The 13,400-nt window shown below is 37.0% G+C and overlaps 1 protein-coding gene across 3 annotated transcripts in view; it reads right to left on the bottom strand.

The window, feature by feature from the left end:
* Positions 1-7,810: 7,810 nt before the first annotated feature.
* The window catches only part of ATP2B2 (ATPase plasma membrane Ca2+ transporting 2), a 169,883-nt gene continuing 164,293 nt past the window's right edge, over positions 7,811-13,400 (bottom strand). For all 3 annotated transcript variants that reach the window (XM_063291854.1, XM_063291853.1, XM_063291855.1), the window contains one exon: positions 7,811-8,587. In XM_063291854.1, the coding sequence (XP_063147924.1) occupies positions 8,276-8,587 (312 nt within the window). In that variant the 3' untranslated portion in view covers positions 7,811-8,275. The remainder of the gene's footprint in view (positions 8,588-13,400) is intronic.

A 13,400-nucleotide genomic window follows, 5' to 3' on the forward strand; every position in this document is an offset into this window, starting at 1 on the left:
TTCCAGAAAATGGAATAGGGACGAAAGGAATTTCCATGGGAGTCTTGTTTTGTTTCCATTTGTGTTTCAATTAGTAGTTGTTTATTCAAACAACTTTGAATTAAAAAGCAACATTGGCTTTGGCTGATGCAGAACTTTAGACACCCTTTTAGTCACTACTTGGTAACATCTCTTTTGGCAGAAATAATAGCTTCCAAATGTTTCCATTATCCAACTAAGAATCATTCTGTTCTTGCCTTTGGATTCTTTTCCCATCTTTCCTTGCAGAATTCTTCTAACTCAGAAGTGCTCTTAAGTCTCTTGGCATCCACTGCATGTCTGAGATCTCTGCACAGATTTTCAGTAAGAACGCTGGAGACTGCGAAGTCTATTCCAAAACCTGTAATTCACGGTTGTCCTGATGAAACATCCAATCTCTTTTTCAGCATAGGCTGATATTTAGTTGAATCATTCCGCCTTTCATCTGCACGATATTCCCTGTACCACTGGCTACCAAACAACCCCAAAGCATAATACAGCCACCATTGTGCTTAATGGTTGGCAAGATACCCTCTCCTTCAAAGGCTTCACCCTTTTTTTCTCCAAATGCATCTTGCGTGGTTGTGGACAAACAGTTCAATTTTTACTTTATCAGATCATTCCACTTCGTTCCAAAACATTTCAGGCTTATCCAGGTTTTCTTCTGTACACCTTAGATGATGACTTTTGTGAGGAGGTTGGAAAAAGTTTCCGTCTGGTAACTCTCCCATGCAGATCATTCTGGTTTAAGCAATACTGTACCTGTGTCGACCTGTGGAAAATTATTCCAGATCCAGCTAAACTTTCCAGCAAGTCATTTGCAGTGTTCTCTGTCTTCTGATTTGCAGATCTGATCACTTCGGAGGAAGATATTTTTCTTGGACTTCCAGATCTTGCCTTCAGCTGAACAGTTTCATATAATTTCCTTTTCTTAATATTTTCCACGGTTAAAACATTGGATGCATTTAGACAATTTTAGTAGTCTTCCCCTGCTTTGTAAATTACAGAATCTTCTTTTTCAAATGCTCAGACTACCCCTTCAAGAAGCCCATACTGTTGAAAATTGATAAAATAAAAATCACAATCTAAGAGGTTAAAAGAGTCAAAGTTACTTGTTCACCTGTGGAATCATCTAAGCCTACCTAAGAAATCAATCACCTTTTTGGAATTTCTTAACTGTACAATATTGTTAAAAACAAAGTAGCACTGAAGAAATTTGGAAGGTTGCCTAAATTTCTGTACCTATTCATGGTTTTCTTATTTTAAATTTATAAACAAGTACGTATTAATACGAAATATGCAATCAGCTTTGGACATCATGCTTAACTTTGTACCATGCAGTTAGTTGTATCAGCTTCTGTTCATTTAGAGATTCATTAAATCTTCCAGTTTGACCAACTGTACCAGTGTCTATAGGGTGGGTGGTTAAAATTAATAGGTAACCCTATTACCACAATATCCCTAATGTTGATCTGTTGCTATTAAGCAATGGATATGGCCATTGACCAGCACAGATTTCAACCAGCTGGTGGACTTCGTTTAAACATGCTTAACTCTGAGCAAAGGCCATCTTGTTTCACTTGAATGAGGAATCTTTCCCTAAAGTGCAATGGGTCAGCATTAGGAATGTTTTAACAGACTGAATTATATCCCATTCTTGACTTACCATCTCTAGGAGTCCTCAGATTAGAGTTCCTTGAGAAAAAGGACCTTGTTGAATATAGTGAAATGCAATGCGGGGGGGTGCAGAAGAAGGAAATTGCAGGAAATAGAATTGGGACCAATACTGCTCCTCTCATTGAAGATCTCTACCTTGTCTTCTTGTTATTACTACTATTCTGCAATTTCCATGCTTCCCCTTAATTCCCTGGACCACAATTTACTCCATTTAATAGGACCCTTGTCTCTGAGAGAACATTGTTTCCTCCTTATGATACAGGCAGAAATTTGGACTCAGTCTAGACTAGATATGTTTGTCTTGTTAGTGCAGGCAATCCCCATGAACCTTCCTTTCATGTCCCGTTTTTTCCCCTGATTTTACAGAAGTTAAAAAAAAATGTAATTGGTAACTGGATATACAATCTCCTAGGAAAACTAGCTAAAGAATTCATTATCTTGTATCTGAGGGCCAATATCTGTTAGCTTACATTATTCTCAAAGTGATGGCCAAATCTATGCTGGACAATAGCTGGATCTGAGTGTGCAGGTGAAAGCTTAATTACAAATGCATAAAACAATATTTTAATCTGTAAATTGATGCTTTTCAAGTCAGCCATAGGAATGCCCTCTTCCCCTCCACAAATTCTGCTTGCATTTCAATGCAAAACAGAAAAAAAGGAGCACAGCCACCAAAAGTATTGTGTAAATTGGTATTTATTATAGTGGTCAGATAGCACATCTAATGTGTAATCACACATGTACCATCTGGTCATTGTACTATGTATCAGTTTGCACAATCCTTTTGTGGGATGGGACAAGAGCCTTGAAAAAAAAGGTGAAAGGTCCCCTGTGCAAGCACTGAGTCATGTCTGACCCTTTGGGGGGACACCGCTTTTGCAATGTTTTCTTGGCAGACTATAGCGGGGTGGTTTGCCATTGCCTTCCCCAGTCATCACCTTCCCCAGCAAGTTGGGTACTCATTTTACCAACCTCAAAAGGATGGAAGGCTGAGTCGACCTGAGCTGGCTACCCGAGAATCCAGCTTCTGCTGAGATCGAACTCGGGTCGTGGGGAAAGTTTTCGGTTGCAATACTGCCGCCTACCACTCTGTGCACACGAGACTTTATTTACATGTGGATAAATAGAAAAGGCTTTTTGAGTTTCTGTGGCATTCATATATGGACAGCTACTTTGATACTATCCCATGATCTAATTACAGCTATTCATTAGAATGCCCAATTTTTAAGTCAATGTCCAAGACTCTCACACTGAGCCCAAGCTGTGACTGACTGCAAAAGACAAAGGAAGAATATACTTAATAATCTTAAACTTCCATGCAAGTAAATTAATAAGGATCAAAGCAAGGCACAACCAAACCAAACCAAACAATGAAAGGGTGGAAAGTTAAGTAAGCCCTTGTAACTTCATGGCCATCATAGCAGAGAGGAACTTTTCTTCCCAAACTTGAACTGAGTCAGTTGTTGGCTTCCTGTTCTTTGAGTGAAAGGTAATCAGTCTGCTTACCTTGAAGTACACCAGACTGACCTTATGACAAAAGACAAGAGTCAAAGTACTATCCCTATCCCCCTCCCCAACACAATTATGTGAGCCATGCTTAAACAATGGAGTTATTGCAATATTGGGTAACCTCCTAGAAATAGCCCATGAGGCTCTGAATAAAAGAAAGGGTAAATATGCCCTCATAAGGCCTAATTAAGATTTGGCTAGATAAAATTATTTGTTGTTGCAATTCTGAAATCTATTATTTGCCATTTTTTTCCCAGTTATGTGCTGAGTGTTGCGAGGGCAATCTGGCTACATCTGTCACCTCACCGATTGCCAGCGTTGATTTGGCTGGCTAGGCAGTTGTCTCCCTTCACCTCTCACTGCTCCATGTGTGTCCTTTCTAAAGCTGTATGTTTGCAGGAAGAGGGTGACCATCCCAAGTAGAAGGAGCGTAAAACTCCTTGGTCAAAGGTATACAATAGTTGCTCCCCCCTGCTGGAACCTCCAAAAAGATCAAGGAAGGCTTGAATACTTTTAAATAAAGTGGATCACAAAAAATCAATAGCCATACTGAAAGAAAAGTCATCTGAACACTTTTCTTTTTTAACCAACTCAATATAAAAAACACTGGAACTTACAGGAAAATTTGCATGCCAGTAAACCAAATTAAATGACTAATTGATTTTGGTATTCCTTGATTACTCTTGAAAAATGAGAAAATTAGCTGCTATTAAAATGTATTGATTTAAATCTGTTTGCCATATAAATAACCACGTGGCACTTTATATGTCAGACCTTAAAATAATGTTAATCCTCTGTCAAACTCAGATGTTCTCAAGACTATAGTGTCCTCTGTAAAAGAGAAGAATTAGAAGATCCTGTCTATCATAATCACTGACAAAATTAAAGACAAGATCATAAGATCTTGATGAAATCATGATCTAGAAAGTATTTTTGAGGGCTTGCCTCAAAAATGTCCTTATGAATATCTGGAGTTTGGCTAGCTTAAACCAAATCAAACTGTTGTTTAATAAGGCCCATGGAAGTGATGATAGACATTTTTAGACACATGGATTCCCAGGCAGAAAATAAAGAACCTTCAAATCAGTTCTATGTATTTCATGAATCGATCCTTAATATATAATGCTAGAATCCTCCATATGGCGAAAAACATTAGCAACTTATTTAAATCTCCTTCTTTGTAATATAGTGCACATAAAATAGACATTTTGACCTAGCTGAGGTATTCTCAGAATCTCTGATTTCTGCCATGTGCTGAAAAGTTCTGCTGAAGAAATTATAAAACTTTTGGAGAACTTTTACACTAATGAAGCTTCAATTTTTTCAGTGGTCTTTATTTTATTAAGGAGAAAATGTTTAAGCTTTGGTGCATTTCAGAGTTGCATTGGAGTTACAATTGTTAAGAAAAATATTCTTCCTTTAGCATAGGAAATTGCTTTCAGAGGATAGGTACAGATAATAGATTTGTTTCACCCCTCAAAAATTCTTCTGATCATTTGGCAAAATAATTCAGATGACCAATATAATTTGATCCTTTATAAAAGCTCAGATGATGGCTTACCAAATGGATCCGTGTCCACAGTGGCAATTTAATCAATTCTTTCTATTAATGAATGCTCCAGGAAAGAAGCTTCTGATTTTCAGCCAAATGCCTCTTCTTCTTTATGGAGAGATTCATTTGAGCAGCAATCAGTGTTCAACAAAGTATCCTTTGTGAGTGTGATAATGCCGAAGTATTTATATTAGTTTGGTATTAAATATATTAAATAATTGTTATATTAAATATATTCAAAATATGTGCTATCAATGGAAAGTGGAAATGAAAATGTTATTTCCAGACTTTTATTGTTCATGCTGCCCTCTGAATTTATTTATTTTTTTTCCATTTCCACTTGTACTTCTGTCAGGAGATAGTTATTAGACAGAAAGCAGCAAGAGAAACATTATATTGTTTTAACCTATAAAATAATTTATATCAAATATTTTACTTCCAGTTTGTTGGGTTGTTGTTTTGTTTTGTTTTTGAAACTACAAACATTCCAGCATGACACTGTAGAATAACAATAAAAAGCACAAATCTTTTGCATAGTATTAAATGAACAGAGACAGGGAGCTCTTTATTTACAATTATTGTCTAGATTTAAAAAATTCATAAAAACAGATGAACAAACAGATAGAAATAATAACCCCTAGTGGGATGGATTGCCAAATGTACTGCTGATTTTTTTTCCCACAGATCTCATGCTTTCAGGCACAATAGAGAGCAAGCATTTTATATATTGCAGTGAGTTTCAACATACAGATCATTTTAGTTTTTCATACCACTCCTCCTGTCACAAAGAGGCCAAGCAATAGAAAAGGACATGATGCACAGCTGGTAATGAAAAGGTCCTTTGAACTCATCCACTTTCATCATTTTCTTGAAAAAGGCTGTTTCATGTGTACATAAGCACAGTTTTTTTGTTGAGAGGATCCTATGCATCACATTAATATATACTCTATTTCCTTTTTCTTTCTTCTAAAACCAGGTATGTACAGAATTGAGTGCTGGTTTCCATTGAACAGTTTTTCAAGTCAGCAAATGGTACCTTCTAGTTATTTAGGAAGCAGTATTACAACACACCCACACACATACATAGTGAAATCTAAAGGAAAAAAAATACAAGGGGCGGGGAGCCAATCTTGGGGGGGGGGGGGGAAGGCAAATCATCAGCATTAAGATGTTGAAAACAGAAAGTATTCCAGTAGCAACAATTCTGTAGTTGCTTGAGTTCAAATCTACATGCTTTTCCCTGTATATAGATTTTATTTTTTTCAAATGTGGTATTCCACGTAGAATATAGAACCTCACAAAGTGTTACACAAAAGTTAGTCACTGTTGTTTACAATCCAAGGTTAAACCCTGACAAACTTGCAGTCTGATTTTAAGAGTAAGCTGGCCAGCTGAACTTTCCTGCCAGCTGTGAGAGTTAAGAAATGGGTAACACTGTTGAGAAGAGGGTTGCATAAACCTAGAAACATTTGCTGTCCTGTCAGATGTTTGAATCAAAGCAAATTGTGTATTGTCAAAAGACATTAAAACCATATTAGAAAAGTCCAGAAGCTGGCAATTCAAGTTGATTAGAACTTTCCGGGCAGAACAGTCCTGGGCATGCCATCATTCATTTCAAACTGGCATTTGGCCAGGGAGCTCATCTTGACTGAAGTGTGTTTCTGGCTTGCAATGGTTCTTCTGATTACAGAGGTGATCCACTTCATCAAACAACTTTAAAACACCAGATAATATCACTACTAATGAGTTGGTAAGCTAAATAAAATGGTCTCTTGCCCACTCTTCTGGTATAATTAATTGTGTCAATCAAAATGTCTCTTGGACTGTACAGTTTTATGGAAAAGATCATATGCTGAAAAGTTTTGAAGCAAACCTTGTATTAAATAGAAAAGTCATTTATGAAAAATTTGTGACCCACAAAGAGCTTTGCATTCAAATGCTTGACATAACATTTATAGAGTGTCTATATTATCAGGGCTGTTACCATCTTGAAAAAAAAGCCCTAGAAAGCTCAGTATGAAATCAAAGTTGGTTAATTTCTACTAAATACTTTTGTGACTATGGGAAGACAAACTTGGTTTTAAAATAATCACACAAAGCACATGTTAGTATACATTTCATAAAGTTTCATTCAGAACTACATAGTGCAGAAAATTATATATTTTTCTCTTTTTTTCATATCAAAGCAACAAACCATAGTGGTTCTCATCCAAAATGCCAACAGCCCATATTTTGCAAGAAATGAATGCCTACATTTTTAACAAAACAGAATCAGCACACAGTATTTCAATCCTAATTTGATCTTCATACAAAGCTAAATATAACTTATTTTTAATGGATATTCAGAAACTCCAATGAGCTTTATTATAATGTCTTTTTTTAAAAAAAATATGTTTAAGAAGCCGTCGCAATACATTTAAATAAGGAAATGGCCTCATTATTGAGTATTGCATCAATACGAAGTGAAACAATTCATTAAAAAAGAGAAAGAGAGCAAAAAAAAAAACCCTGATTATTTAAATTTAAAACAAAGGAAGCCTTTCTGTTCAGAACCCTCTATGTGGGATCACAATGCTACATCCAGTTGGTAATATTTTGGCTTCTTTGTTATTTGCTAGCAGAATCTACATTACCCCATCCCACCCCCCTAAAACCCCACCAATCTGTCAGGCAAAAATCAGATCACAGCAAATTGTAAATGATCTCGGCAGGTAGTGCTGTCTTAAACCTACAAATAGTTAAGGAAAGTACAGTTCTGTAAACAAATTACATTCTTTATTTTTAGGACATAAATAAGTTAAAATAGAATGATTTGAGCAGAAAAAAGGCAACATGCCAACAAAGAAATATGTGCATGTGTGTGTGTGTATATATATATATTTCACACACACACATATACATACACACTTGTGCACACACATGCACATATAGTATATATGAGTATATGTATATGTGTGAGCGTAGATATGTGTGTGTATATATATATATATATATATATATATATATAGTTATAATATATTATTTATATATTTCTATATATATTTTCATAAATGTTCATTTTAGGTTCCTCTGGCCAACCGGTGCAAATCTACTGTGCAAGTTAAGCTTTGCAATTTAAAAAAAATATTTAAATTAATCTATACAACTGAGTCCATGCCGCACAAGCATTTAAAAAACTCACAAACTGGTGAATTGGATAAATAGCTTCAAATAAGTCTTCTCCTTTTTCTTTTCAAGGAATTAAAAAGGAGGTGGGGGGTGGGAGTGGGCAGTACATTCATGCAGGATAGCATTTGTATTGTTTTTGTTTGTTTCTGCAGGAGACAAAAGGGGGAACGTGTCAATCAGCCATTCATTCTTCCAAAAATCACTGTGATTATGATGCATTCATTTATCTGTTTCTTCAAAGTGATCAGGAATTCAAACAGTTTCTCAGCCAGCATTGTTTACAGTATTCTTATTTGTCTCTGTCATATATTATTATTATTTATATTAATATTTTTGCAGTGACTTTTTCAGCTAAAGTGATGTTTCCAGGCTATGGATTGGGCTTCCTGGGCTAGAAGAGGTAGCTGATTTGCTTGTGTCAGTTGTAAGGTTTATCCCACTGTCAATAGCACTATTGTTCTTGTTCAGGGAAGATGGGGGACTCGGGTTTTGCTTGAGGGCAGAGTCTTCTTCTAGTTCTGTGTCATCAATGAGAGGAATATGGGGCTGGGAATCTTCTATCCTAAATTCAGGATGAGTCATAAAGTTGTGAATGGAGATTCTAGATTCCGGTTTTTCCAAACCTTCATAGAGAGAGCTACGGAATGCCTTCACGACGCGGATCTGGGAGAAGGAAAAAGATGAGAGATGTCAGTGGTAACTGCTTTTTGCAACCACCACACAGTGATGTCAATTCTTGGGGGAAGGGATGTCAGGTGAAAAAATGTGATGTATGGTTAGGGCATACAGGCAGCTGTAGTTCAGTCTCTGGATTCTAAAGGCATAAACAAGAGGCTCAGCTTTGTACATTTTGAGCGTCTGTATGATCTGCAATGTTAAGACCATATGAGTTTAAAGCCATCAGACCTGTTCCCAGAACTGATGGGAAGCGCTGGTTAAAGAAAGCGAAATCCACTCATGTGGTACATTCCTAGTAAAAGACAAGCCACGTTAATTCCAAAGCAAATGTAGTACCATGCATCTTTATCATTTTGCAGTGAGTAAGTAGGAAAGCCTTGGTTTTTTAAAAAAAACATACAGTATTCCTTTGTACAGAAAAGTATAAGACAAAACAAACTGCATATCTCAAACAAGAAAGCACAAAACACAGACACAGTTGGATGGAAAAGTATGAGAGACAAACACAGGAGCCAAATGTAAGAACCCCCCAAAACAACAACCATCTTTTTTTGGGGGGGGGGGAAGAAAGCAAGATCTAAATGAAGCAGCCAGGAGCACAGCAACAACAAAAAAAAGAAGCCAAGCAGACAAGATACTGGGGCAAAAACATGCAAGGAAAAAGTTGGTTATCACGTAAACACAGCTAACTGGCACACAACGACTACGCTTGAAAGCCTGGATAATGTGAACATGAAACTGTTGATCAACTTTTGTTTATCCTTCATGCATATGTGAGGTAAACACTCGAGTATAAACCCAATGTTCTAGCCATTTTTTTAAAAAAATCCTTATTAATTCAGTAATTTATTATATTGTGATTATTAAGTTTCATATACTGGAATTATCAAACATCAGATTACTTCATTGGTATTTTATGTAACCCATGCGAATATGACTCATAAAGGCAAGCTGGTAAAGGTACGTTTTTATGTCAGTTCTGCAGTTCATGAACTATGACCATTTAATTGTGTCAGTGTATTTTCCTGCTTTTTCCTTCCTAAGAAGATGAGAAAATTGAGCAGTAGGCTTCAATAAATATAACAGTATGGCAGCATGGCAGACCAATTTACTACGTCTGCAGACATCTGAGGCGGGAGCTGACCGTCTGTTGTTGGGCTGTTCTTCTTGAAAGAAGAGAGCGTTTTAGGTGTCTCCTTCTACTCAGTGCTACCAAAGAGAAAAGTGGCATTTCTTGAAGGAAAAAAACCATCAAGGAAAAAAAAGAATGGTAAAATATGTGCACTGCTGAGAAATGTATCATGATTATAAATGAATTCTGTGGCTGCTGGGCATTTTGCTTGGCCCTTAATTACAGGGTGAATAAGACCTGGACATGCCCTGGGCAAGGTCATTGCTACCACTCTGCAGGCTGGCAGGTGTTAAAGCTGTGAGGGGAATGCAACTCAAACTATCTTAGAGATCAAAAATCCAGTCTTCCAGTGGCATCATAGGATCTGGAAACCCTTTTGTGGTTAGAGTTCCTGATTCCTCTCTTCAAATGTTGCAGACCCCTGCCTTAAAATGAAGTCCTAAACAGATTAGGAAGAACTTCTCTCAGAAAAACTGAAATCGCATCAGTAGCTTCTAAATTTAGTTCTAATTGCATCTAGAACTTTACTAGCCAGTGATTTTTTGGGACTGAACTACTGTTATTACGGTTAAGCCAAAATGAGAAGAGGAGGGGGAAAGCAAACTTTCCCCCCTCTCACACAAAGGTTTCTAATTCCCTCAAAGTTCTTTTTGTGAATCTTGGAGTCTTCAGGACAACTCTTCAAAGTTGGTTGCTGCAGACACACAATATTTCAAGCACATTTCCATTTTCTTGTTGTCCTTTCAATCTTGCATATAAGTGCCATCTGGTTAAAACATTTTTTTCCCTTGGCCAACTACATCTGCAATTGAGAGTGAAGGTAGTACTTCACTTAATTTATGTATTGGGATGCTCTTCTGGGAAACATTTCATGGTCCCTTAGGTCCTTCTTTGAAATCCTCCCTTGTTCAAGTATTTATGGTAAGAGAAACAGAGTGTGCATTTAACTACTTCTTACTCTGGCCACTGAACTCTGAAATAGAAAATAGCCAGTATGATAGGAAACTCATCCTGGGGAGGAAGAAAAACATGCTGAGAAAGGAAATATGCCTGGCCAGTTACACTTTTTATCCCAATGTTACATTTCTACAGAACTCTACTTAACATTTGAAGCAAATATTTGTAGCTCAGGGTTGAACTGTGGAGTCCTTGGTGCTCTCTGAGCCTTGTTGTTTTCTTGCAGACGTTTCATTGCCAGACTAGGCAACATCTTCAGTGCAAAGCGGAGTGGGCCTTGCTCTCACTGAGAGCAAGGCCCACTCCCTCTTTGCACTGAAGATGTTGCCTAGTCTGGCAATGAAACGTCTGCAAGAAAACAGCAAGGCTCAGAGAGCACCAAGGACTCTACTCAACTTATTGGAAGAATAGAAATTAATTCTATTTAAATTCTAATTTTTTAATTCTGGGTCTTTTGCACAAATAATTTCAAAAGAAATTCATTTGCTTGTAATTCATCCAGAGACAAACTCTGTTTCAAAGAATGTGGTCCTGAGTCGTAGGACAATTATAAACATTCAGGATTACATTATATATACTGTATATTAGATATAAGACCACCTCACAGGCTATTTGTATTATTAGGATATAAGAACTCAAAACTCATTATCACTATGAGGGTTATTAGTATACTTGCTATATGCATTGGGAACAATGATTAAGAAAGATCATCCAAGATCATCCAGTGAACACCTTCTTGGCCAACCAATTTCAAATCTACCCAGTCTACTGGACCACATCACTAGCCTGTTAAAGGACAGAGTTTGTAATTGATCACATAAATCTTCCTTATGTACAATTCCAGAAATATTATTCCTCTGTTATTACACTTCATTTGATTAGAACAGGAGAAAACCTTTTTGCAGACGGGGGCTACATATTTGCCCCATTTTTTTCCCCTCAGAATTCAAGTTATAGAAGACATAGCAATGAAATAATGACACTGGAAAATATGGGATGGGAGTTAAAAGTTTAAGATTTGGTGGATTTAGTTTACCTCATTTTTAACACAATTACTTTTCAGTTTGCAAAAAGAGAGAGTGAGACTTTTTTCTCCACTCTGCCACCACTGCTGTATCAGTGATGTGACCTCAGGAGTCTCTCAAGAGGCTACTATGGGTCTGGGTTGCATTTAGCCCATGGGAGCCCATCTGTATTTCTCCTTTTCGAAGAAAACATTTTGTATTATTCCTCTTCAAAATGCAGAGTCAAAAATAAAGTTTGCTTGGGGGAAGTCAAGCAAGAGTGATCCATATGTAGATGCAGGGATCATCAGAGAGATCTCCCTTTTACACATGGCCAGAAATGCAGTAAAGTGAAAGACCCTGCATGAAGTTATCAAGGAGTTTGCAGGCAGCATTTCTACATCATCTGTAGCTTGCAGAGCAGGCTTTCTTGTTGATTTTAAACTGTATGCAATTGAATCCAAATGTTTTTGACTTCTCTTCTAGAAATAATGTGCTATGGCAAAATCAGTTCGACTTTCAGTGTAGAAGATACTAAGAGGCATCAGCATGCATCTAGCCTATTTTAGAGTAATAAGCATGTATTGTTGCCATGCTTCAAACTAGTTTGTGAATCTATAGGAATGAAGCACAATTTAGCAATTCTGCATATACAGTATCTAGGAAACTCACAGAATTCCAATATATCCTGTCCAGAGATCTTTATATTTACTAGTCTTTAAATTAGGATCTACAGAAACTTATTTAACTTTTATGCAACAGAATAACCAAATCCCTGTTCAGAGGGTAAATACAGGAGGTTAGGTTATTACATTATGAATAGGATTTAATGGCATCTTTAAAACTGTAGGCTTGCTCTCTGTGCACATATATTGTATGGAAACACACCAGAAAGATATGTATCATCTACATGGCAATTATGGAATGGAGACAGTTAATGAAAAGGAAATGATAAACAGCGAGGCACATGGCTCCATTTTCTTACAGGAATGGAGACAACAGAAAAATGTTTTTAACAAAGGACTGGGGTAAGGGTGGGGACCACACTTCAGGACATTCTGACATGGCTTCTGAGTTTCCACTTCCTTCTTCTCTGTTGCTGCAATGAAAAGTGTTTCAGTTTTGCTGAAAGCAAGACTTCAATAGTTCTATTCGGCAAAGAACGGATAAACACTAAGGTATTTTTAGATCTTGAGGATTTTTACCTCCATCTGAAGAAAAATAAACATTCTGGCGAGTATAGAATATCCCTCCTCAGAATTCAATGCAGATAACCCATTTTCAGTTGTACTACAGTGGTAGGATATGGGCTTATACTCGAATGTTTACCTGGCTTTATCTAAGCCAAGTACCAGAATTGGGTTCACATTCATTATCAGGCTCAAGGTTAAAGACTCACAACCTCTTTTTATTGCACTCTCTCCTGCTGAACCCTTTTGTCCAGGGGTCTCTAGCCCTCTAGGAAAACAAACACATTGAATATTCAGAAAGCAGAGTGTAGGGCACTGCAAAAGCAAGTATTTCATTTCTACTGAAAGGCCTACACCAAGAAGAGCTGATCGTAAATGTAAAGTCAGTTTTGCAGAGAGATACTAACTCAAAGGGAGTCGTTGCTATTCTTAGTTGAAGTTGCAATTATGCAAAGGCAAGACTGAGGTTGAATTAATTAATTATGATTTCCCCTTCTTCTGGGACATGTTCAGCA

Source organism: Candoia aspera, chromosome 2 (genome assembly GCF_035149785.1).
Source record: "Candoia aspera isolate rCanAsp1 chromosome 2, rCanAsp1.hap2, whole genome shotgun sequence".
Lineage (NCBI taxonomy): Eukaryota > Metazoa > Chordata > Lepidosauria > Squamata > Boidae > Candoia > Candoia aspera.